The sequence below is a fragment of the Blennius ocellaris genome (genome assembly GCF_963422515.1).
Source record: "Blennius ocellaris genome assembly, chromosome: 2".
Lineage (NCBI taxonomy): Eukaryota > Metazoa > Chordata > Actinopteri > Blenniiformes > Blenniidae > Blennius > Blennius ocellaris.
This window is the reverse complement of record NC_137651.1, coordinates 6,843,420-6,870,955: the sequence shown is the minus strand read 5'-3', so window position 1 is coordinate 6,870,955 and position 27,536 is coordinate 6,843,420. Positions and strand designations below refer to the sequence as shown.

Sequence of the window (27,536 nt, the reverse complement as noted above, 5' to 3'; positions counted from 1 at the left end):
TTTCGGAATAACAGTTAAAACTTATTAAAGCTGCTTACTTCACTTCCTTCCAGTCAGATTCTCCCACCTTTGACCTGCTGCTTCGCAGGTCAACCTGCAGAGGACGCTGCAATCAGTCTTGTATCTCCCGTGTTGAGGGATTAAAAACTCAGAATTCCCCCTCTGGAACAAAAGGACCTGTTAACCAGACAGCCACATGGGAAGCGTCACAGAGGGGTTATTGTGCATGATTGAAAAACTTTTATCTTTGTCCCCCTGAACCTCCCCCTGAATGCTGACACGCTAATTCACCAACACGCTCCCAGGACAGTGTGCAAGAGCTCCTGCTGCATGTGCAGCTCCCAGTTTCATGTGTTTCCTCATGGAAACAGTCTGTGTGTGGAAACAAATCCCAGAGCTTCTGTTTCAAGGAAAACTCAAAAAGTTGTGGATTTCATGATGCAGCGGAGGATTTCTTTTACAGTCCATGAATGCATGTTTGGAGTTACAGAAACAACAGAATAAAGAAAACGTTACAGGATTTTGAAAAGATTAACCCTTTAAATCAGGTGATCACGTTCATATATACTACAAAAACAAAGCAGGATTAGAATAGTTGTGCACGTATAAATAAAACCACGTAGGGCAATGACAGATTTGTCTGTGTTTATATCTTTCATTTGAATTCATACATCTATGCAGTTTGCATGTTCTCCCTGTGTGTGTGTGCGTGTGTGTGAGTGTGTGTGTGTTTTGGTAGTGGTTTCCTTCACAATAATAAAAAAAACAACAACAATCAGACCTCCGTTTCATGTTTGTAAATCACTGATAATTGTTAATTTGAGTGTGTCTGTGAACAACTGTTGATCTGTCAGAGTGGATTCTGTCAAATAGTGATCATATTAAAAATTACAGCATAAAGAAATTCCTAAAAGCGTCCCAATCAATTGATATGATGTAGTATTTTGTTCTGGGCACTTTAAAGGGGGAACAATAACGCAACAGTATTTTTTAATGTTTTTGTAGCATTAATTGAATATGGTGCAAATATTGTTTCTGAAGTCGGAAAAATGAAAGAAACCTGCATTTTTGAACCTCCTTGAGATTTTCGTTGCAGAGTTTTGCTAAGGCACTGAGTTGTGGAGGTGAAATGAAGACATATTCAGTTGTCATGTTGCAAAATCTTTTTGATTCAGTGAAGGACAGCCTTGATTAAAAAAAAATAAAAAATCAGTCGTAGACTTTTAGAACTGACTTGAGGGTTTTTTGTTTACCAACAATTTTCCAAAAGATTGGTGTGGGTTTTGTGTTTACTGTCACATTCAGTCAAGTTTGCATCATTTACAGTTAGTTTAAGTTTTGTTTTCTTACATAATTGGCACTGCCATTTAATTGTAGTTTCTGAAAAAATGTTTTGACATTCAAAAAAATGGAACTGTGGAAAACTCCAAACAGCATAACTAATATAAATGAAAGACAATATGGTCAGGCGCATGTCCAAAATCAAGAATTACATTATATATAAATGGAAGTACTTATAATTTTATATTATGATTCATGAAAATCAAAGGTACTGTTTCAAAATAGTTAAACACTTAATCAGATTAAATGATTTTAATAGATGTTTCAATCAATCAATCAATCTTTCTGTATTTCTTTCAGGAGTTGAAGTTGACACAGTTCGTCTTATTGTTCATGAAAGAGACAGTATGTTGTCATGTACTTGCAAATGTTTTTAAACCCGTGAAATGTTTATGTTCAATCCGTTCATGATCTATTTAAATGTTGGCTTTCATGTTCCGTTTCAGGTTTGTTTAACAAAACACTTCTGAAGAACTTTTTCACAAGTTTCGTGTAGATTTCTTTACTAGAACATTATAGATTATTCCAGGAGTTGTGTGCAGTTTTTATTATCAGTTCTCAAATGATGTCAGCAGAGGTATTTCTCCCACTTTGTAAAGTATTTGTTAGTAAGTCTAAATGAGAGAAGGCCTGGTGGTGGTATTGTCACTTCCATTCTGTTACTATTAATTTCCTTCCCAACATATGAAGTATGTCTGCACCCATTTAGGAAATCCAAAATGAAGCTTTTGAATGTTTTTTCTCAAAGGAAAGAACTATAATTACATGTACTTAGTCCTCAGTATCTCTCCTCTCCTATCAAAAAGAGAAAAAAAGGCTTTTCCTCTCAATCCCCTAAGGGGGCTATGACAGCCCCTATACCCCTAGTCCCGCCCCGTCCACCCCCCCTCTGCCCTGTCTCAGGCATTAACATGCAAAAAAAACAACATAAGTCACGGAAAAGCAAATCATGCCAAAAACAAGGAATCCATTAAGTGTTTGGGAATAAACCAGGAGAGCTGCTTTGGGCCCGTGCAGGCGTGCTTCACCTGGACATGTTGCAGGAGTTTACAAACATCAGAGGATTGCAATGGAAACGTTCTGTTTTTGAAGAAGTTGGGAAAGTTTTGCCTCCCCTTCCCCAAAAAACGTCCTTCTTGCATGGATGCGGTTTCGGGAATCGACAACATGTAAGTTTTGATAAGAGAGGGTGGCGCTCATTGAGCAGGTTAGTACTCCACTTAACTGGAAAGTAAAAGTTTTTTTTTTTTTTTTTTTTTTTTTTAAGTTTTCATTAAAGAGGGGGTCGTTGTGTTTTTGTTTCGTAGGTGTGGGGGGGAGAAGTTGGCCACAACTTGGATGCGTAATGCCTGTGGAGGGGGAGATGTGTGAGTTGTAACAAAGAAAGACATGAACAATGGCAGAAAGAGAGAGAAAGAAGAGTGAGGCTGTGTATCGCAGCGTCTCTTTCAAAACGTTGGGGTCCCGGGGCGCCGACAGGAGCGAAGACCCGCAGCACAGAGCCGAGGATCCGGATCCGGAGGCGCGCAACAGCGGCGCCCTTAATCCGGAGCCCAGCGGAGCGCAGCCGCCGCTGGCGACGCGTCATGTCAGCGCGTCAAGAAAAGTTTCCAAAATCTCCGCCACCGCCAGCCTCCCGACCGCAGAGCCAAAGCTGAGAGGCTGCTCCGCTCCGCACTCCTCCATTTCTCCATCCATCCGCCAGCTCACCGAGAAGTTCAGCAGCTGCCCCGGAGACGCCGCGGCGCTGACGCGGGGCAGCAGCACTCTCCCCCGGGTCCGGAGCTCCAGGACGGACGCCTCTCCTTCCCGAAAGTCTTTTCACGAAGAGAGCAGCGGCGCCGGGGAATATTTCATCCCACTTTCAGACAACAAAGTGCTGAAGTTTCTGTCCGGCACTGACTCCCTGTCCGGCTCCGACTCAGAGAAGAGAAGCAATAAGAAGCGGATTTTTACGCATTTGACCACCGACCGAAGCAACGCCGGTAAGAGAGATTATTCACAGATAGATGCACGTCAGACTGATCTGAAAAAGACTTTGACGACAGATGAAGAGGAGGATGTTGGTAGCAAAGAGGTTCCTCCACCCTGCAAGTCTCACAGGAGTTTTCTGTCCTCACACCACTCTGATTGTATCCCCCTGCACTCAGACAAGTGGCCCAGTGTCACCAAAATCAGACAACTTTTTGATGAGAGAGAGAGCCAACATAAAACAGAAGTCCCTGAGAGTTTAAAAGCTGCTGGCAGAAGTCATTCACAAGAGTTCAACTCAAGTGAAGTCGCTCCTCTCCCCCACAGAAGTGATAAACTGTCACCTAATGAAGCCAGCAGCCTGAATTTGCATGACAAATGCATAGCTGGAGTACAAAGCAGAGAAAGGCAGGCTGCTAAAGAGAGCCTTTGTTTTGGTATGGACTTTAATTCCAAGGCTGACCACCAGCAATACTCAAATGATGAAGAGGCAGACATAGAGTCACCTGGTCACAACAACAAGCAGTCTGGCAGCAGTACTTTTCGTAGCAGCAGCAGTAGCAGTCGCAGTCACACTGGGGGTAGTCACTACCATCGGATTAACTCATCTCCACACAGATCTCGTAGTCCCAGCACTGAGGCCGAGGTGGCCCCTAAGACCCCCAGCTCCGTGGGATTGACATCTGACCCCAACCCTGACCTTCAACCTCCTGCTACTTCGTCTTGGAGCGGACCAGTGAGTTCAGACACCTCCTCCTGTTCCTCCTCTCTTCGGCAGCCGACGGTGAGGGAGAGAAGGGATAGACAGGGGGTCGGGCTGCCCAGGGATAGTTTACATTCCTCACATAGCTCTTCTGGAGCACCACCCCCCTCCTCCTCCTCCACCCACCCTCTTGCTCCAGCTCCAGAAAAAGCCATTACCTCCTCCTCTACTGTAGCCCCAGAAAAAGTTGTTCCTTCCCTAAGATCTCGCTGGAGATTTAGCTCTGGAGACGAAGAAGAGGATCACACCAGGAGAAGAAGAGGAGGTGGTTGGAGTGTTCCCTGTGGCTCGTCTTGTTCGAACTCCAATAAAGTAGGCGAGCGGCTTGTCACAGAGCGAGGAGGCAACTTTTTGTCCCGCAGTAAAAATGGCTGGTGGAACGCTAAAGGCATTGGCAGGTCCTCGGGAAGTGAGGAGGACAGTCCTGGTTCTTTAAGCCCCCACTGTCGCGAGGCAGTACGCCGCCGCTCACTGAGAAAGAAGAAGAAAGTCAGCTTGGCCAGTCTAGCATCAGGTTGTGATGATTACAAAGACCGTGATGGCGAATCTGAAGACAGTGACAGTGACAGTGACACAGCCTTGACAATGGAGCACTTAGAGAGGCACCTCCCACAAAACACAGGTGGAGAGTCGGGAAGAACAGTAGCTCGAAGCCACTCGGCAAGAGAACCTAGTGGCCATCGAGCCAAAGTGCAACATTGGGAGCGCATCTCTTCACCTGTGTCGTCCACAACCCTTCCCAGTGTATCTCGGGTGTCAAAGGTCAATATACCCCCGTTTCTCTCTAGTCCTGGAGAGTCGCGTGGCAGCAGTCGATACTCAAGCACCGAGACACTGAAAGAAGAGGACCAGGCAGGCAGAACTACCCGTGGAGAAAATGTCTTTTATAATGTGGGTGGAGCAGAACGTAGCACTGGCAAAGGTGTGTCATCATCCATGTTAAGTAAAACCTACCATGGAAATTTTACCATGTATCGTTCCCCGAGCTTTGGCCACTGTGATAACTTTTCTCGTACTCCTGTGCGAGTGCGCCCCAAGATTGTGCCAACAGTAGCTCCCTTACCCAGTGTACTTCCCAGAGAAGGTGGCATATCTTTAAAGGGGAGGGGGGATCAGAGTGTACTAATAAGGAAAACAACAGGTGGCGATGGAGTAACTGATCAGGATAAAAGCCCCATATCCATGTCAAACCCTGATATCACCTCTGAAACTATGACACTGTTAAGCTTTCTGAAGTCGGACCTGTCGGAGCTTAAAATGCGTAAAAAAGGTGGAGGGGAGAGAGCCGGGGATGTAGAGGGATCATCGGTGTACAGGATGGGCACGGGAACTCATAGTGGGTCACTTTTGCCCGCTGGACGTCGTCCATCTCTCAAGGACCTGACTGCCACGTTGCGTCGAGCAAAATCTTTCACCTATTCAGACAAGCCTACAAAAACTGCAAGGTGCTACTTGACCAGTGGCACTGCCAAGAGAAGCTCCTCTGAGCAGCAGCTTGACTTGGATACAGAGAGGAGTGACAGTAGGGTGCTATTATCAGATAGGGAGGTGGAAAGTGATGGGGGTGATTTTAGGGTCATGAGAGGACAAAGGATGAGTGATTTTGGATTTGATGATGATGATGACGAGGTAATGCCCACTCCACTGCAAGAGATGTATGTGCAGGAAGCTAGGCGGGTCATACAAGACATCTGCCAGATGAGTACAAGGGGGGATGATGATGATGATGATGATGATAACAATGTAGCCAAAAACAGAACTTATCATTCGCAGGCTGAATGTTTACAGGCAGGGAAAATGAATGAGAAGGAGAAAGCAGGAAGGAGCATTCAGGATGAAGCAAGAATAGAACGAGCGGCTGAGTTTAAGAACACAAAAGACAGGGATAAACATGAGAGGGAGAGAGAGAACAGACAGGGGGAGAGGAGTGAGAGGGATGGACAAAGTATGCAGTCGGAGAAACTAAACCGCAGGAGCACAGACGACTGGGAGAAATCACACGGACAGAGTGGAGAGCTGGGGAGAGCCTTACTGAAGGGGGACTCGGAGGAAAGCATGTTCTACGACCGCTCTGTGGATGAACTTTCGGGCCACGAGTCGAGTTTAACAGACGAAGGGATTGTGACAGAGCCAGAGACATGTCCCGGTGACCTCACAGAGAGGTTATTCTTGGGCTCAGCGGGGGTTAATTTAGGGTCAAGAACAGCGAGGGATGTTCTCGGGCAGCCCGTCACTGCATGGATGCAGTCAGCTCTGCATGAAGGGGAAGGGTTAAAGAAAGAGGGACAAAAGCTGACAGAGAACAGTCTGACTTGTACAAACTATCTGAATGAAGTCAGTGCACCTTGCTCTTTGCCTCGTCCTGCTTGCACAGCTGAGAGAGACCGCAGTATCACAGAGGTGAGCGCTGCTGTCGGTGTTAATGCTGCCAGTGAGGAGATCCACACCAGCAACACAGTGTCACAGGGATCAGCAGCCACCCCGGGAGGAGGACTTGAAACCTCTGCAACCCCGAGTGCTATCCGTCGTAGGCGCAAGTTCTCTCCTTCTGGTAACAACAACACTGGTTCTGATTCTAGTAATGGAAGTAATGCAGAGTCAACAATAGCAGCTGGAGGACATGTGGAGTCCACAGTATACCGCTCTCTGAGTGACCCCATGCCTCAGCGGCACTGCTCTGTTGCGGAAGAAGGCAACAACAACTTTTCTTCTGTGGACAGTAACCTGTTAGGATCCCTGTCTGTCAAAGGTGGAGGGGGAGGCCCTCCAGAGGCCTCTGCTATGGCCACGTTATCAGAATGCGAGGGAAGCATAGCGAGTGACTTATCAGTATGCAGTGATTGTGGCGTTCGTGATGACATTGTTCATGACTACAGTGGAATGATAAGAAACATTGTGGCCGAGCCAGGTGCAATGGACAGACTGATGGCAGATGACCACAATGGCAAAGCTCCTAAGAAGAAATCGTTCAGTGACCCGAGTCGCCGTGGTGAGGCACCGTCACTGTGCCAGAATGACCCCCAGCTCAAAGTTCAGCCTGGCAGCACTCAACCAACAAGTGAGCTGGATCATCATGGCCAGATTCCTCCTTCGAGCAGTGAGCCAATCCTGAACGAGCAAAGAGAGGAATTGTGGGAACCAGAGCGCAATGCTAAAAACAATGTCCCAGCACAGCTGCATCATCATGCAAACAGCAGTTCTAAAGTGAAAATGGCTCGCTCCCAGTCGGAGTCGACCCCTCACGTTTATATACATGAAGAAAAGGAGGATGGAATCGATCAAGGTGAGGAGGAGGAGGAAGAAGTGCAGAAGTTAAATTTTGACCTCAAGTTAGCTGAGGTTCTGTCTCCAAGAATGATTCGTCGGCCCACTAGAAGGCGTCCAAACAGAATGGCTTTTTTTCCTCACGAAGACCCATTTGAGCCTCCTGAAACATGCTCGGAGGATCAGGAGGACCACAGCAACCATCCCGGGCTCAGTGCCCCTGTTTCCTGTTCACCACTGCAGTCCAAACCCCAAACTATACACAAGCACGTCCGCCATTCCAGTGAGCCCTCCACCTTCATTCCCATCTCACCACCTCCACAACTCCAACCCCTGAAGGAGGCCGACTGCCTCGCTATCCAAGCCGCGACAGAACCTCCAATGTTAGGTAAGCCTCCAGGAGACGAGGCCCCGTCGCTGGAAGATGTGACACAGAAATATATTCTCGAACTGAGCACTACGGATAGGGAGACTGAGGCCCCGGGTCCTCTCTCAGGACCCACGGATGGACATCAGGGTTCGGGGTCAGTTGCTGAAGTCCCCTGCGAGACCAGTGCCAGTGGAGTTATGGAAGCTGGACCTCGAAAAAAGGCCACAGATGAAACTGCATCTACTCAACAGAGGACCAAGCCCAGAGTGGTGAGTTCAGAATTTTACTACTGCTTCTTCTTTTTATTTTTCTCCCTCACCATCTTTAATCATGCACGCACGCTTTCTGCGATAACGGTGTGCTTCACAGATTCTCGAGTGTCACTGTGTCATTGTTGGCTGCTATAGAAAAGAAGCAATGACATTATGAACACCACACCCAGCGCTGAGCGTATTTTTCAATTGTGTGTGACGGACATAGAGGGTCATTGAAAAAAGGTGACATGTTTGACTTTTCTTTTCATGTCGAAACATAGTCATCATGCCACTGGTATGAAAACATCCCATCATGTTGCCCTATACGGTTTACTCCCTCGTATGGTACCACAGCAAAACACAGCACACCGCACAAGTGTTTTCTTGAAGTGCTATGAATCGTCGCGGGTATGGTTAGCTTCAGAGTGCATTTGCGAGTAAAGCTACAATACAGGGGCCATTAAAGGCTGAGCAGTGTTAAACAAACATCAAAGGATGTTGTTAGTTTGATTAAACAAATCCCAGACAAAGGGCCCTTACCGAATGGACCGAGGGCTTCTTTGCTGGGTGCTTCGGTTTACAATTATGTTTCATTCAACATCAGTTGTCTCAGTGCCACAGAGCAGGGATACGATAAACAGTCCATCCAAACACAGACTGTATGTATGAGTGTGTAATGTTATGCTACATTGACTCAATGGAACATAAACTATTGGCTTTTTCTGCAGTGTTATAAAAAATAGTAATGTAAAGGTTTACTGATAAGACTGGAACAGTGTGCCGATAAATGTGCAGAACATTGTGGTTGTTGTAAGTAAACATGTTTTCAGGAACACATTGGATGAACTCAGCTTTATATAAGCTTGAAGTATAAAAAGCATTGCTAAATATTTACTTTATGATAGACTGGTGTTCTGTTATGGGCACCGACATACATCTGAGATGTACATAAAATGTAAAAATAGCTCCTTGACAAGATATTTCTATCTCAGATATGTTGGTGTGTGTCTGTGGGAGGCGCTGGGGAAGCTCCCACAATCTGTTCTGACACCGCGTTATCTCATCTGATACTGTGAAAAGTTTATAGCATAAATGTTTAAGTTGACGTATACTTTTGAAAAGTGCAGGTATTTGAAGACTCCGCTGAAGTACTGTAGCGCTATAAACTACACACATGCTGAAGATGATTGCATTAGGCAGATTTTTATTGTCTTAACAATGCTTTTGGCAATAAATCATACACTAGTGAAAAGTCAGATGATTCCCCTTTTGAATGGTGCCACATTTGGAAGAAGAGGACATTTGTGGTATGAGAAGTCGGGCTGATTCTCCAGGGTGAAGTCAGGACTCCTGGCAGGCTCTTCTATTCTCTCCACTCCACTCCACCATTCTAGAAGTGGTCTCTGATTTTTTTTCATGGACACACTCACATACTCAGCCCTTAGATGTTTGTTCCTTACAACTGCAATTGTTTAAAGGGGGAACAAACAGCCTTTCCAATGGTACAAGATTGTAGAATATACTGAGTGTGACTATTTTTGGCATTGAGAGCCATGGGGTGGTTCCACAGATTTTCTAATGTTGGGATCCAAGGTTTACCAAGATGAAAAGTCAATGATACATTTATAAAATGAAGGCTGCCGCTGTAAAGTGAATCATGTATTGTATCAGCAACAGCATTTACTTTTATTCATTATAATTTTTAAATTTTTTATGAGGCATATGCGCTGTGTGTGTGTGTGAGAGACACTCCCGTTCTAAACGGTCATGGATGTAAAACATTGAGAAAGTGGAAACAATGCAGGGATTACCATCCTGTCTATAGTTTTTTTCCCATCACGCTGCAGACACAATATCCAGAGCTGTGATTTCATAGTCATAACTGTTTTTTTTTTTTTCCCATTGCGGTGACAAATCTGTTGCAGTGCCTGTGGTTTCTTGTAATATGTCACTGTGTTTGTATTTCAGTAATCCAAGCGTAGTTGTTTTTATTGGCTAAAAACAACCAATTAGATGGTTTGGCCTCTTTGCTCCTCCACTTTGGCATCGTCTCGCAGAGCTGCAGTGCTGCTCAGTAACATTCACTTCTCTTACTCTCGTGCTCATTATCCGGTGATTGTTCCAGTCCCTTTCTCAATGTCCATCCTAGTTGCTGTCCCGATAGTAGCAGTGGCTGCCCAGTTAGCTCGCCGTGCAGGAAATTGGTTTCAGGAAATAGGAAGTTGTTGTGGTAACTGATGACATCCAGCACTACCGGCTGGCGTGTGCGTATGCCATTGTGCAGTGTGTGCTGGCGTGTGTTTGACCGGTCTGCATGTGTGTGTATTAGGAGCTGGTTTCCTCTCGCTTTCCCCTGTGTGTGTGTGTGTGTGTGTGTGTGTGTGTGTGTGTGTGTGTGTGTGTGTGTGTGCGTGTGTGCGTGTGTGCGTGTGTGCGTGTGTGCGTGTGTGCGTGTGTGCGTGCGTGCGTGCGTGCGTGCGTGCGTGCGTGCGTGCGTGCGTGCGTGCGTGCTAGCCGGTGCTTGTTGTTAGTCTGGAATATATCACTGCCTTGTTGAGGCGCTCAGAGCTCAGACCTTTGCCAACAGGCTGTTTAGAGCAATGCCCTGCAGCTCTGGCGCATCGTGACTGTCTGTGTGACTTGGACTGAATGTATTAACGAGTGTGCCAAGCTAAAATGGACCTCGGTCAAGAAGTTCTGAAACTAAGGAAGCAGGATGCTGCCTAAGAGAAGGAGCCTTTTTCCTCTCTTCTGGAGGCATTGAGTGAGAATCGTCTCTCCCACTGCACAGCTATAATGTCCCTTAATTTCCACCTTTTATTTGTTGTACAGTTAGTGTTTTCCTTAATTGCTATAAGTGACTTTTTATGTTGTTTCCTTATCCAGATGCATTGCCAATCACAACCTGATTTATGCATATCTAAAGCATCGAATTGGTTTTCAGTTCTCTAAAAAGTAATTCCCCTACACACACTTTCGTCGTAGTTTTTTCACTGTTGTTGGATGACGTGTCCCTGGAACATTGCAGGAAAGTGAAGTCATAACCTTTGTCTTGTAATGCGGGAAGCTGAGCCAAATGTCAGGTAGAGAGAGACGGAAGGAAAGAGACGGAGACAAGAGCTGAGAGGAAACTTGCTGGATAAATAATGAGAATCCCAGGATCAAATTAGAACAGTGAGTGAGCTGAAGAATGAAACCATAACGGAGGGAGAGAGGGGAGGAGAGCTGGAGAATAGGGGACAAAAGGAAAGCGACACCAGAAACCAGAGAAGAGGAGGTTTCTGGGTTTCTGGGATGACAGGTTGCCTGTATACTAATCTCTTCTTTAATATTCAGTTCTGTCTGATCACAATCAAATGTGTGTCAGGTCAATGTCACTGCTACGTTTTCTTGCCAATTCAACTAAATCTGATTACATTTGAAGTGCATGCTGTATTAAATAGTTTAGTTTGGGATGAATTGTGGGAAAATATACTTTGTTCATAGTTTATTTAGATGTAAAAGCCAACATAGACATTTGTGAGCAACATGTTAGTAAGACATGTGAGCAAAAGTGCAGTTACATATCATTATCACCTCAACTTCAGCACACGTGTCACAAAGTATTTAAAACTGCTTTAATAAGAAGCCCCAGTCTGCCCAGTCTGTGTAAACTGTGAGGGGACAGAGCAGCTCTCCATCTGAACAGACAATTAGCAGTGTAAAGCACCGCTGAAAACAACAGGGCAGTGTTGCTGAAGAGGTCGCATGAGGTGGACGCATTGTTTCTTTCGCCATGTCATGGATTATACTGTCTCTTGAACTCGAGTGTGTGTGTTTTCTTCTACAGTTTAAATAGTTTTCACTGTCAGAGGCAGCAGGAATGTGGCTCATCTTCCCGTCTCCACTTGTTGCATGACAGACTTCAAGTCTCATGTGCATGGGTGTCGTGCATTAGCAGCCTGACCGTGACATTGTGACGTCGAGCACACTCTTTAGCAGAGAGTGAGGGACAGCAGTTTTAGTACCTCACTCCTTATGTCTTTAGGTGACTGGTGGCATTGAGAAATAGAGAGACCGGAGATTGGTTTGTGCTCTGCCGCACATGGATTAGGTCTAAAAGCACAGTGTTTATAACTGCAGATTTATGAGAGACTTTGTTTTATCAGGCCACCTACAAAGAATCAAATGCTTTACCCTTTTCCCCGATCTCCCCTTTCTGCCCCCCAGATGGAGAACTAATGTATGGCAAAGGTTTCAGGTAGAAATGCACCGGGAGATGGGAGCTGATCGGCTGTTCAAGAGTTGGGCTTTATTTATCCCACTGATAAGCTCGAGCATGTCTACTTTACATACCCATAACTCTGATATTGTTTATGATATCCAGAAAATATTGGTTTGTAGGATTTTCTGCAACATGACCATGAAATAACAGATTTATATGCATGTCACTGATTTCTAACATGAGCTTCTTAAGCCCATCAAAACCATGTGTTTTGAATGAATAACTCCCACTTATTGAACCTATTTGTAGTTATCTTGGAAAAAGTGGCAAAAGCATTTCATTGCATATTTGTGAATAATTCAACTAAACTAAAAAGGACTAATAACTGAGGGCACATCAGAGGCAAAAGCTGCACGTTCATGTTCAATTTGTTCTCAATCTGATGCAATTCTTTCCAATCGAGTGATGAAATCATATCAATCATATCGTCTGATGTGTCTGATCAATCTAATCTAATCAAAAAGAAGTTTATACATGACTTGTAACTGCAGCTAATGTTAGAAACCCACCATAAAGAAACAGTATCCAGATAACAAACTTCTATTTCAAGAGAAAACAAATCATATAGTGAAACCAAATAAAATCCACAACTGGAAAGATCAAATGAATAGTTTAAAATCTCCCACTGAAATGAAGTGAACATTAATGCAATTTCACTTATTGAGCTGGGGCCACATTTGGACTTTGCTGAAGAAGTTATGTAACTGGTAGATGACCACCTAATACTGGCTGTTGGAAACAAACTAGCTTTTTGATAGACAGCAGACTTTTGCACGGTCATAAGGGCAGACCTTTAAGTCTGGACACTGTGTGACGTATCATGGGTTTTATATTTTGTCTTTGTAGCATAACAGATTATTAGTTATAGAGATTGTTATTTCTACAACATTGTATGCTACTATATAATCTCATAGTAATGTTTTAAATGCAAATGATAACATTTTACAGATGCTTTTTATACTTGTACTTTAATTACTTGTTTTTTATTCCAACATTATTATTTATTATTCAATATTATTTATTCATTAATTCATAACATTTTTTTATTCATATTGTCGGAACTGATCCATGCTCATTTCTAACATTTTACAAGGATTTCAGCCTCTGCACAGAAAAACTATAGGTGTGTTAAGTAATCAAAAAATAAGGTTGTAATATAGAACACACCATCAAACCTTTTCATCCTGAGGTCAGTGAGGTCGGTGGACAGGAAGGAGCTGGTCTTTGACACCAGGTATAAAAGAAAAGTGAAAGGACATGTTCCACGCAGACACATAGAGGATGTGGGAGGCTGCAAGGCCCCTTTTTAATGTGCAAAAGTCACCCGAGGTTCAATAGGTTACATAAAGTGAGGGGTGCCGGGGCAGTTTAACAAACGATGGGGTGATGAAAGGGTGAGGATTTGGTCTGTTTGGAGACGATGTCTAAAGGTGTCACCAGATGAGAAGGGAGGGGTGGGATGAATCATACGATGAAAAGGCCGCCCTGTTGATACCGGCGGCAACACTGACTCTTCTGATGGCATCAATGATTTGACCTTAACTCATGTGGGGGGAGGTTAGGAGGGAGCTCTTTTTTTGGTTGATGATTTAACGTCCATCGCTACTATTGCCTTAAAAGATGGGCTTACAGTACAGGACTAATGACCTAATCAAGGTGTGATCTAGGAATATGGTGGCATATCTGCATGGATTGTACTCAGTGAATCGAAGTTCATGCCTGGAAGTCACTTTCTTGCAGGGTTTAGATTACTTTTAGCTCCAGCAGTGCTGATTCAAATGAAAAAGTCAACTTGAAACTCTCCAGAAGCCTGTTTATGACCCTTTCATGTCATTGAGTAGTGGCGCAGCAGTCAAATATCCTTGCAGGTCTGGGAGTGGGGAAACGCTGAGATGAGATATCGCTGGTATGTCACTATTTAAAAGGTGGACAGTAACATAACTTTGATTATTAGCTTGTTACTTTAAATGTTATATAGTTTCTCTTCCTTTAAGTGCTCATAGTTTAGAGAATAAGCAAAGCATCTCCCACTCATTGTTTTTCAGCACAGCTCCAATCCACTTAAAAAAGTGGATTTTTAATGCTTCATCAATATGCTAAATGGACCTCAGATAACACATTTGACCCCGTTTAGTATTCTCTAGGCACTATGGATGGTCACATTCTCCCTCTCATACATGCGTAATGGCTCTATATGCCTCATGAACATTGATCTGTATTCATTGCAGCAGACTTAACCACTGCTTAACCTTTACTTAAATCTATTTGTTTATCCTCGTTGTGACCTTCGTTTTTGTCCTTGTGGTGACAATGCAGCATGGTTTGGTGTCCAAACAGGTTTAGGCTCCCACCAGTATTGACAAACAAGAACCATACACGTACTTACACATCAAACATGAAGCGATGGAAATGTTCACTCTCCACCGGGAGCAACTTGTTATTCAGATGCCATGTTTACTGTTTACATGGTCACTTTTTTTGTCAGTCTGATGGAATTCCTTCTAGTTGAGAGATCAGGCTGTTTCGTTTCCATAAACACTGAATTGAGCGACGAGATTCATGTGTGGGTTTATGTGCATCAACAATTCATCCCAGTTATCCCACAATGCTTTGCACTGTGTTATTTGCCGTCCGTGATTTGCGCACATGGTCCCTCAACCCAATGGTGCCAGATTGGGTGGGTTTCTGCTCAATTGGGCCTCGTTTTGAACATGATGGGTTGGAAAAGACTGTGTTGAAAAGGTTTATAGAAAATATCCTCGATAAATGTTCTTGTCATTATAAGCAGAACTGTAAACATTTGAACAAACTGCCACGTCTACTTATTATTCTCATCATTACTTCATTTTCAAAACTTTTTGAGAGCATCTGCTCCTCTTGAGTGCTTAATGACGTGTCACTCTAAAGTGCTAAACAAAACTATTTTGGCTCATTGGTTGCGTGATTGCACTCTTTTGTAGAGCCCCTGTCTGTGCTTCCTTTTTTTTTTGGTTATTTACCACAGTTTTTGGTGCTTGTGATGTGTTCTTTATTACGCAGGTGATAATTTTATAATTTTAACACATTTTTAAAGAGGTTGAGATTTTTCCTGGTCTTCATTGAGTTTGGCAGGTTTTATCTTGTGTTTGCGCTGGAAGCTGTCAGTCACACCTTGCAGTCCTGCCCGCAACCGGCTTTCGCTGGAAACCTGCCAGTATTGGTTTGAACACTGAAGTAATGGAGCTTGTTGTTGCTTTGGAACACCCAAAAAACATTGTTCATTTTCTGACCGAAGGCAGGAAGTGACCAGTTTTTCAAAGCATCTTATGTGAAACATCACCTGGTGAATTATGAAAGATAGATGTGCATCAATATGTGCTCTGACACAGTAGGAAGGGACTGTGATTGGACCACGGCCAGGTTCACACCACCTCCGATCCGAATTTCAGACTGAAATAGTCTTTATTCTAACTCTTCACTATTCCTACATATTCAGATTTTTTTTCCTTACATGTCCTTTAACATTTAGTGTTGTTCCTAAACAAGGCCACAGTTGACTTTGATTTAAATTTTGAGCCCTGGATTATCAACGATAACAAGACTTGGAGGGGAAACAACAAATGCTTGTGAGCAGTAAAAAACAAAACAGAGTCATAAAGTGAAGTGACATGTAGTGTCCGCAAACATGAGGCTCCATCCGGGTTCTCACAGTGGAGGGAAAATGTCTGTGGGAAAACAGTTCTCTTCATCTCCTTGCCCTCAGTTGGTGACAGTTGCAATATGCTTTGAAAATCTTTAACTTTTCCTTTTAAGGAAAGTCCCTAGTTTTTTCTTTTGTTCCCGCCCCTATGCACTGTGGCCTGCCAGTAGAAAGTCACAGTTCAAACCTGTGAACAGTGCCTGTTGGCTTCGTCTTCTTCCTTGCTCGTTTTTTTTTTTTTTGTCTTAGTTCCCAGTTGGCTCCTCTTTAGCTGTGTCTTTGTGACTCTTTCCTCTCTCTGGGTTGGTGTGGATCCACCCAGTGTAATTACAGAGCAGTTTGCTTATGCAAGGAAAGTCTCCTCTGAAACAGCACTTTCTAAAAGTTGCTATTTCAGCTTTTTTTGGTGTGCCCTAGCAGATTTTTGTTTCATACCAAAGTGTGTTTGTGGCATAAATAACCGATTTTAATTTCACCTTGTTCCCAAAGTGAATCTGTTTAGAACTGTTTTGTGTTATTTCTTTGTGAGATTATTTCTCAGGCAGCCTTTTCTGTCCTACGTCGCGTCCTTCATCTGCACCACATGTGCTCACAAAGATGTCTAATGTGCAAATTCCAGCTTCCAGATCGGCGGTGATTCACCTAAGGCCGGGGCTGTAGTGCCGGCTGCTGCGAGCTTAAGTAGAATCATCTGAGGTCAATGTTACAGCTGCCGCTAATTGATTTCTCCAAAAAGGAAAATAAGAGAGGCTACTGTAAAAATACCCCCCGAAAATTCCTGACGTGCCACAAAAATTCATTCCAGACATGCAGAAAACAAGGGGATAACAAGTCGCGGGTCTTTCTCGAACAGCGGCACAGCTGTCAGGTTTTCTTCCTGTCAGTGTTTGAACTGAAAGTGTGTATATGAGGTACAGAGATAGCTTAGAAATCCAAACTATTGCCACGTGTTTCCACATCGTCTGTCCTCCTCCCTTACCCGGGAGAATAAAAGAATAAGACTTTCCTCCAATTTTGCATAAATTGGAGGAAACAGGCTTGAAATTGTTTGCCAAAGGTCAAGGTTCATGTTTCAAGTCAAGTCAAGTCCTTTACTTGTCACAGACAAACAATTATATACAGTATAATGTGTTCTGAAATGTTTTTAGCATTTATTCAACACCGAAACAACAATTTTGATCATGAAATTAGATGAGCAAAAATTTAAAGCACACACTAATGTTAATAATAATAATCCGGTGAAGAACCATGGCCTCGTATTTAGAGGTGCTGATCCTCATCCCAGTTGCTTCACAATCGGCTGCGAACCGCGTCAGTCTACGCTGAAGGTCCAGGTTCGATGAAGCCAACAGAACCACACCATCTGCAAAAAGCAGAGACGAGAACCTGTGGAACCCAACCCGGACCCCCTCCGGTCCCTCGCTGTCCCGAGAAATTCTGTCCTTTAAAGTAATGAACAGTTGTGGGCATCCAACATATTGTCATGTAGTACCTCTTGATTTCTGGTGAATTATTATATTCACAGAAGAAAAAAAACTGAAGAGATTTCTCAGACCAAATGTCTTATTGTCCTTTTCTTTTCATATTATCTATTTGAAAAGATCAAAACCGGTGAAGCCTCAGGCTCTGACACATACTTTATTCTGAGATGGACGGATAAGAAAGTGCAATTTGATGACTCAAAGTCTACAATTGAAAAATCACTGTGACCTCATGAGGGCCTCTTGTTTGTGAATGCTGATCTCTATAACGTTTTGAGAGATTGAGTTTACATATTTCCCAGATGTTGGAGTGAAGTTCAAGAGGAACAAGTTGGATTTTACCTTCTCAAGGTGAATCTCACGTATGATCTCACCTGAGTAGACTTTAATTACTCTCTGTAATTTCACGTCTGTCCTGCCGTTGTGAATGCAGCATCTCGAGAAGGCCTACACTTAACACCGCTTATTACATTATTTAACAGTCCTCAGCACATCCTGGAGAGGATACGAGTTGGTGTACACTGTGATTTCAGTGGTTGGCTCCGGTATTAAAGCAAGGCTTTGATTCAAGTATCTGTCTTTGTAGCATATTTGGAAAAGAAGCAACTTTGTTTGCTGTTGGAGTAAAACGCTGAGAAAGTGTATGACGAATGGTGACCTCGGGATTGATATTAGATGGCAAAAGAAGAAAAGACAGCATTCAGATGAACTGAGTCATAGTGACACATAACAATGAAATAACAATGATCAGGCTGTGTAATATAGTCCCACACACTCTGGACAGCCTGGAGTTGAATTATTATGCATGTATTTTATTAGCATGTCTTCTTGTATGTGCATATTTCTCAAAAAACCTGGAATGCATTATAAATCTTCTTGCCTTGTCTTCTCCTGTCCCTCACACAATGTGTCATCTGTGCAGCACAGCATAGTTCGGAGCGTGGTCGGATGGGGACGCACACACGTATACAGTATCCGGGCATCGGGCTCACTGTGGGTCGACTCGGCTGTTCCGTCTTCTGTCATCTGAAGAAACATGACAGTAGAAACAGTCCCAGTGCGTCTTCGGCATAGATTAGTTTCCCCTCACCTCGCTCTCGGACTATCTTATGGCATCAGTCCGCCGGTTCGGATCATGCTCTAGCTGCCAGTTAAGGAAGTCGCGTGAGAATGGGAACGGCAGGCGCTGGAAGAGTCGGAGTGCCGTTCCAGAGTGGCTGCTGGGATCCCGGATCAAAGCGCAAGGAGAGGAGGAGGAGGATGTTTGGAAAAGAGACGCTGGAGTAGCGAAGGCCAACGACCCCTCACAGCAGGCAGGTGGTGGGAGCAGTTTTCAGCTGAGTCAGATTTAAATTTTTCTTCATGTTTTTTTTTTTCTTCCTGAAGCCTACGATGATTATAGAGTGTAGGAAGACAAAAGGTGAATTGGAACTCCTAACGTTAACTGTGTGTGTGTGTGTGTGTGTGTGTGTGTGTGTGTGTGTGTGTGTGTGTGTGTGTGTGTGTGTGTGTGTGTACACACGTTGCATTGTCAGCTGCTGACTCAGACGTTATATGAGTCTTGTAACGTTTCGCCCAGAGCCATTGTTATTATATTACCTCACCACTCTGACATCACCCGTATCATGTGGATTTCATCAGCGGGCACCCGCAAGACACACAAATAACAGTTTACCAGCTTAGGTAATTTCTCAAAAGTGAATTCTTCAGCAAACATGCTTTGATATTTTAGTAGTTTGACAAATGTGCAGTGACAACATGAGTCAACATGACTCTTTTTAACAGTCTATTTAAATTAAGTACATTTTCAAAACAGGTAAAATGTCCTAATCAAACTGCGTCAGTGACTGAAATGAATTCCACATCATAATGTTTCATATTGACCTTACAGTGCTGTGTGGTAATGGTGAGGTTTCTCTCTATTTTGCGTTGGGGGTGCGCTGATGTAAAATGGAAAATAGCTTTTAGCCAAAAACTGAGATTTCATGTTTACCATGTTCATTTGCTCCTCGTATCAATTCAAAGTCAAAATGTTGTTTTTTAACTCCTATCTCTTTCAAAACATTCAAAATCTTCCTTCATCACCAGTATCAGCTATAAACATTTATCTTCCATGTGTTTCATAGATAGATCTGTAAACCCTGTGATTTTAATATAGATGTGAGATTCAAGCTTGTTTCATGTTTCTTCTTCTGACAAGTGGGACATTGTGACTTTTCAGTGGCAGTTGATAAAGTTATGCAGCATTAATATGCTTATTCAGTTAGTGGCATTATCTGGACGAAATAAGATAGGAGCAGCATTTTTCAAAACTGTTATGTTTTAAGAGAAAAATCTAAATGATTGTGTCCTCGCAGGCACAATCAATGAGAACTTTTGGGACAAACCAGATTAGTTTCCCGGCTTATTTCTTAGTTATCCCTCATATATTGCAGGTTTCTAATGTGCTCATTTCAACACATTGAGGTTCTCAATTCTTTACAGATTAATGGTATTCTCACTCAATCTTGCTTTTCATCAACCCGAGGATGTTGCAGTGGAGGTTTAAGCAGGCAGTTGCTTGAGTGCGGCAACATTTAATTTTTTTAGAGATTTCACTGGTGGCATTTCCTGTTTTTTTTCCAAACATACAGTTGTTATAAGCTTTATTTCTTCGCTTATCACTTTTGTAACATTCTGTATCATATATGTATATGTATATATGATACAAGACTTGATGGACACTAAGACCATTGTCGGTCTCTTTCAGTGTAATTGATCATCATTTTCAAATTCCAAACAGTCCTACAGATGACCCGTGTTTCTCATAGGTGAGGGCTGAGAGGCTTGATGTTTCTGGCTGCTGCCAACCTTTGTGCTGAAGCAAAACATTTTGTCCCAAGATGAGTTTTCACAAAGCTGTGAGTCAGCGTGAAAATATGTCGACCTTACCTCAGCCGAGAAAACATTGTGTGTGTGTGTGTGTGTGTGTGTGTGTGCGTGTGTATGTGCGTGTGTGTGTGAATAACTCAGTATTATTGTACAAGTTGAAGGGAGGGCCCTCGCTCCTCTCGTTTTTTTCTTATCAATTTAAAGTGGAACTGGAGGAAACAGTGTCACTAATCTTAAATATTCCAATCTGTTTATCTATATTTGTTCCAGATTCTTAATCAACACATTTTCTCCAGTGTCGTGGATTTGAGTCATTCTCTGACGGTCAACCAGGTTTGCTACAGTTGCTGTGTGGCAGCTCCCAAGACGAGACATCACTCATAGAAAGGCTATGACAAGTCGACGTGTTTCCAACACAATGCAGAACTGGTGTTATCCTTAGCAGCCTTCTGTGATTTTTAGCAACATTCCTAACTCTCCCTCTGCTCTCCGCCTCACATTCACTCATGAACAAATTTGATCTGAATTTTAAGTGTTGGCATTGAAAACAAACTAAATGTCAAAACAAAATAGAGTGTATTGTATTAGAGGTGCACAGCGAGGTTTCCCAACGACCTCCTTGAACCAACCAGTCACTAGAAAGTGTCTCCGTGTTTTTCAGTTCTTCCCCATATTACGTGGGATTGATGACATAGTTGCCAGGCAACTGGTGCACCGCTTCCTGTTTCATTAACTTCACTTTTGCAGACTCCTCGACCTTTAGAGGACCTGTCCTCAAAAGACCGACCAGACAGTGTCCTTTCTCGGATGCAGACTTGAAATTGAGTCATGATTTGCTTGACTTCCTGTTTCTCAGACTTCTTCCCTCAAAGAAACGATCGAGGCTATTTCACAATACTGCTGCCAGTTGGCCACAGAGGGAAGCACCGTTGGTTTCCTCCCATATAACATATTCCTCTTCGATATATGTTGAGAATGTGAAAGAAGAAAGGCAGATATCGCTGTTCTGTCACTCTTTCAGTTTTCTGATAATGCCACAATATATTCTGATGTATTAACCGGAAGCTCATTTATGTGAATGAATAGCCAGAATTTACAGCTGTCTTTTCCAGATACACTTTGTCTTTGGACTTCACTTCTTCTTTCCTTCTGTGTTCCTTGTTAATCAATAAATATCAAGAGGCTCGTTTGTACATACACAGCTCAGAGGTTTGCTTATGTCATTTATCTTGTGACCGTGAAGTGGAGCTCAGTCACAGCTGAGTTAAGTTTTATGAGATGTGAATGCAGCAGGTGAGAGATTTTAGATTATTTCATTTAGACGATTAACTCTTGATGTCATTCATAGAGGCCTAATGAGAGATGAAGCAGTAAAGCTACAGAAACAAGAGAGGTGGATATAATTTATAGTGTAGAGTAAAATGTGCTGTTTTTTGGTGTTTCAGTGATTCTGTTTTGAGTAATAAGTTGCTTTTAAATCCCTGTGAGTCACAATGCCACATATATACCACATATATCAGTTTTCCACTATCTAATGCTGCTGCTTCTTTAAGGATAAAAAGATAATTTATCGAATCTGATAAGTTGCCCAACCAACTAACCAACCCAATTTGCACTTCATACAGGTTATTATGAATAACTGATAATTGACTCTTGAATTATATAAACACAACAGAAGAATAAGAAGCAAGCAACTTTATTAATAAAACACTTTAAATAAGCCAGACTGCAGTACAAAGAAATAAGTAGGATGTGCACGGTGCACAATTCACACGTTCTAAAATACATTAAAAATAGAGACAGTGCATATAAAACAAACGTCGTTAAGACGGATTAAAAGGATAAAAACATGGGTCATACAAAAGGCATTAAAAAGAAGAGTAAAACCATGTAGGATTAAAACGTCAGCAGCTCACATGGTGTGGAGTAAGTGCGAGGCTAAAATTGAAAAAAGAAATATTCCAAAAGTTGTACTTATGTTGATGACTAAAATTAAACGGGAATAAAAACCCTAAGGGGTTGAAATTGGTATTGATATTTTAAACATTGTAGATCAGTAAGTTAACAGAAATAGAATAAGATGATGGCAAATCGACAATAAAAAAGAAGAAGAAGAAGAATGTGCTTGCTTTTTAACAACTGAAGCTAATCTTCAGCCGTTTTAGATTAATTCCACTATTGGGTTTGCTGATTCATGACAAAATTGGACTGAAATGAAATGAAAATAGGAAGAGCAACCTGCCATCCAGGTTTTATCTAAAGCCAATGAAGTCTGCCGTGCAGCCTCTCAAATGTGCTTCCAGTGGTACGGGTAGATTCAAGAGTTCTGTTGTCGCTCTGTGGTTGCCTGGCAACCAGCGGGGACTACGGGAAGTCTCTGCACCTGGTGAAGAAATATCCCTGCATATCATATAAAACAATACGGTCATGTGGGCTCACATGACGACGTGCCAACTGCAGTCGAGGCGTCACTGAATCTGAGAGCAGCTGCTTGAAGAGGTTGATCACTGAGGGTGATTACAAATGTGGTCGCATGCTCCATTCCCGTCTGGCATTAGATTCAAAACAAATCAATCTTCTACTGACGACAGCGAGGAACAAGTTCTGTCACAAAACTTGATGTTTGTTTGCAGCACTTGGTTTGAGCACAAATGTCTTTTCTCTGCAATTTGCTCTGTCAGACCCGTCTGGTAATACAGTTGAATATTTAGTTTTGGTCCAGTGGTTGAAAGCCTGTAGGTACTCTGTGTGTGTGCGTGTGCGTGCGTGCGTGCGTGCGTGCGTGTGTGTGTGTGTGTGTGTGTGTGCGCGCGCGCCGACCTTTTGTCCCTTGGCTGTCTCTCACACTCGCCCAGTTGTGCAGAAAGTTTGTACCAAATCCAACAAGAATAATTGCCACGGCGATTTAATGATGATGACCACGCTTATCTGCAGATTGAAGGAATGCGGTGTGCATGTCCTCCGTCCTTCAAGGTATATTTGAAGGGTTCACAATGCTCCTGTCACCCAGTGACAGCTGGGGGGTTGTGGGTAATCGGGTCCGTTTCTCCCGAAACAATGTCGTCCTTCTTCGCTCCTCAATAGGCCTCTTATTTTCAACCAGGCCTCAACGTTTTCCCCCCCGTCAAACATTTTATTCACCAGTTGGCATTTCAGTTTTGCGGTTCTGAAATGTTATTGTGAGGGGAGGAGAGAAATTATCTAAGGTTCACACAGTCTTGCACAGGGATTCCATTCACATTAAACATCAGTGGAAAGAACTGTTTCCCGAAAGCGCGTCGGACCCAGGCTCAATCTCTGTGACTGTTCTTATGAAAATAACCGAAATTTGGCCATGTAGGGGAGTAAAAAACATGAATGTTGTAAAATTCAGGGTCCAAACCCCAAACTGAACAACCAGCGCTGGAATAGTAACGACTTTCAGATTTCATGCAGACATTCTGATTTTGTAGCACGACTTCCTGTCGGCTCTGTTATTGCAGCTCCGAGTTTGACTGTAAAGTTTCAATGAGTCAAGTGAAGAGTGAATGACTGAAACACTCGTGATTGGAGGAAACCAGGATCCTAAAAGTGGCTCACAATCTGTCCTGGAATTTCCAAACCTTTGAAAAGAAATGTTTTCCTTATCAAAAACCATATTCGCCGTCATTTCTACACGAATCAATACATTCTCGCTTGGCGATTTAACGGTTCACCAGTCTAGCTCATAGGATATTAGATTTCTTTTCTGAACGGCAACTGGAGCTTTGGAATAGTATGTATTGAAAATGTCTTTTTTTTCCTGTTTACACAAAGAGGAGGGGCATTATAGAGCTTTTTTCTTCTGAAAAAAATGACAAAAGGAAACCAGAATAAGAAGCTTTCCAGAATTTGGATCATGTCTGGGAAGCTTCCACATTACTTTTACTTCTCTGTGAAGTTTTAACCAATCAAAGATCCAAGAGAAGGTCAGTAGCTGTTTTGTGAAAAACAATTTGGTGCTCTGCAACAAAACACAGTCTGAGAAACGGATGTGTAAACATAATAGAATGATTGGCGGTGAAACCTTTTATTAACAGTTCCCTGGTTGGCTTGTTGTTGTAAATGAGATGTTCCCTGATGTAAATGTAGCTGCGACTGGGCCATTTTTTTCCCAGAGAAAGCTGAAATCAAGTTGACATTTTTCTCTGTGTAAAGCATTCACTCTAGGTAGGTAGACAAGCGAGACAAAGTGCTCACTGCTGCTGTGCAGAACATGCTGCTCACACTGTGTTAATAACGCCCAAACATTGGAGCCACTCCTCCCCGCTTTTTGTCGTTTTCTGTTTATTTGGCTTAGATGTTGAGAAAAAAAAAAATGAAACTCCTATTTCATAACCATGTAATACAATTATTCAAATTTTACACTTGATTTAGTTTTCATCCCCAAATTGTGCGACCCTTCAGTGTTTTCTGATATAGAAATCACAGGTTGAAGGTTTGCTTAAAAAAAATAAAAAAATCCTGCTCCGATTCATCTTCTTCGCCATTGTTTGTTTGACGACTCTCTCTAAACCCTTTACATGTCTAACATCCTCACATAATGAGCAGTTATTTTGCAGTAAAGCTATCCAATGACGTGAAATAATGTCCTGTCATGATCCGGAGTAGCGAAACCCAAATAACATAAACCTGTCTGAGTTGGAAACGTTGTTATTATCTTTTTCAAGCGCACCCTGTGATCTACGCCGTGGCCCGTCACTGTCCGCTTTCTAATAAAGCAAATGTGGCAGCGAGGATTCCCGGACGGCTCCGGCTCGGCACTCCTTCACGGAGAGTTGAAAAGAAAGAACACTTTAAATTTTTCAAAAACATTTTTTATTGGCTTTTAATTTTAAAAGTGTGCGCGCCGAAGGTGAAAACAACGTGAATCTACTCTGCCTTGTAAGGAGCCTTTTCTTCTGTGTGTTGTGTGCTTCTTGCAGGAGCCATAATTGTCTTCATTGAGAGGGCAGGGCAGGAAGTGGTTTTTTTTGGGGGGGGGGTTCTTTGACACACACACACACACACACACACACACACACACACACACACACACACACACACACACACACACACACACACACACACACCCACTGTGGACAATTATTACTTTTTTTTTTTTTAGGGGGTCGCCACTATGTGTATTCTTGTTGCCACTGGCAACCGTGTGTTACCGTAGGAATGTGGTGACATCAGAGGAGTTGGTGTTTTTGGTTTGAGAAAGGGAGAGCAAAGAGTTTGCTACCATTATGGGGAAAAAAAAAAAAAAAAAGAGGCTCAATCACAACTTCCTCTCTCATACGTCCCTCTTGCTTCCTTTCTGACCTCGACTTTCTCTCTTTGCCTCCCTCACCTCTCGCCACTATTTTTATCTGCTCTCCCACTGAGCTCACATCTGGATCTTATTGACAGAGCGAACAGCCCTTTAGCCATAAAAGAATCTCGACTTGGTGTGTGGTGTGTGCATGTGTGTGTGTGTATGTGTGTGTTTGTGTGTGTGTGTGAGCGCACGCTGGAAAGCATGCCGAACCTAAATATCAACACGGCTCCTTTTAAAAGAAGAATTTCTTTAAACCACACGACGTGTGACTATTCAACGCTTGGAAGGAAAATCAATCTTCGAAACATTCATGTGTTCATTTCATCATCCGAACAAATTGTAGCTGCTAAAAGTGTCGACCTTACGAAGCAATAACATTTCAGGAGGTTCAGGGGAATGTCTTTTACTTTTTTCTTTTACATTTTGAGAAGAAGTTACAAGATAGAAGTAGATGTTTTGAGAAGAAGAGTCATGCTTTTTATTGCCCATGGATCCGAGCGTCAGCTAACAATAGTGTCCTACAGTGTAAAAATCATTAGGCAGTTCATTATTTTACGACAAAATGACTTGGACTGAGATTAGACGTGCACATAAACTCCCTGCTTTACGAGATTAAAATAATTAAATGTGAGGTCAAAAATCTAGTCTTGAACTAATTATGGTAATATGCTAATGAAAATAAGGCTTTGGTATTGGGCTTTTCAAATTTGAGCTTTTTGCTTTTTTACATTTTACAAATAAACCAGACCTATTTGATATTGGAGTTGTTCATAGATGAGCATAAATTCAATGTGAACGTTTGCCTTTTCATTGTGTGTGAAGGTGAGGGTTTTCTCTGTGTGCACATCAGCGCTCCCCTGAGTCATTACAGCTGCTTCTAACAAACGTTAGCACTGAAAAGCTTCTTTAACCTGAGTGATTGACAGTGTCACCAGAAACTTAAATGTCAGTCCCATCACATGGACAGCCTCAGTGAGCAGGTTATTGTGAGAGGATCAGATTTATGATGGACCTATTTCTTTTGTTAAATAATGTTTCTCAAGTAATTCTAGCCTTTTATTGCTGTCAATCGGCTCTGATGCTTTTTAAGATGGTTTCCTCTGCAGAACGTCAAATAACACAGGCAAAACGAGTACTTTAAAAGAATATAAATTACATAGAATATAAGAAACATTTCCTATAGCCATCTTTTTAATCTCTTCTGCCCCAATTGTGATCCTGATTTCTTTTTTTTTTTTTTGCCATTCTTTAAAACGTTAAATGGTGAATGAATGCGCGGAGTCTTCTCCTAATTAGCTGGGCTGTTTGTCGCTGATCTATAAAAGTCAGCTTTGCTAAATACTAGCATCTGTCATGTAAAGACTCTCAGTGCTTCATAAATCTGTCAGCCGCCCGAGGTGCTGAGCTGCACTACCATCAGCACTGCCTGAGCTGAGCAGCCCTCAGGGGCGGCGCCAGACCTTTTAACCCCCCTCCGTCATTCACCTCTGCATCACCTCTGCTGCAGCTAAACACTGTGTTTTTCCCCAGCAGAGACTTAACAGCTTGTTACATGACAGCCCTCGTCTTCCCTTGATGGTGAGCTCCAACCTGGTCAACCCATAAAACAAAATGTTTAAAAGTACTCAGCTTTTGGGTGTCACATTCACTCTCTCATTGTCGACTGGTGAACTTGGGAAATAGTTTGAGCGGAGAGTGTTTAACGGATTGATATGAATGAGCCAAATGCAGGAAATAAATCAAAGCACAGGCCAAAGGACAAAGCAATGATGAAGGACGACGCCAACAGGAAGTGTGAGGCAAGAGACAAAACTGGGTGTGAATCATTTTTAACTTGTGTCGGTCACTTTCTTTATTTTATTTACATCTGTGGTTTACAAGTTAAAGATATGAGACTGTGTGTGTGTGTGTGTGTGTGTGTGTGTGTGTGTGTGTGTGTGTGTGTGTGTGTGTGTGTG

The 27,536-nt window shown here is 42.7% G+C and overlaps 1 protein-coding gene across 1 annotated transcript in view; it reads left to right on the top strand.

The window, feature by feature from the left end:
- Positions 1–2,737: 2,737 nt before the first annotated feature.
- Positions 2,738–27,536, top strand: part of arhgef17 (Rho guanine nucleotide exchange factor (GEF) 17) — a gene marked incomplete at its 5' end in the record, with an annotated part of 72,332 nt that continues 47,533 nt past the window's right edge. Inside the window, one exon of the mRNA XM_080514488.1 lies at positions 2,738–7,978. Within this exon, the coding sequence (XP_080370614.1) occupies positions 2,738–7,978 (5,241 nt within the window). The remainder of the gene's footprint in view (positions 7,979–27,536) is intronic.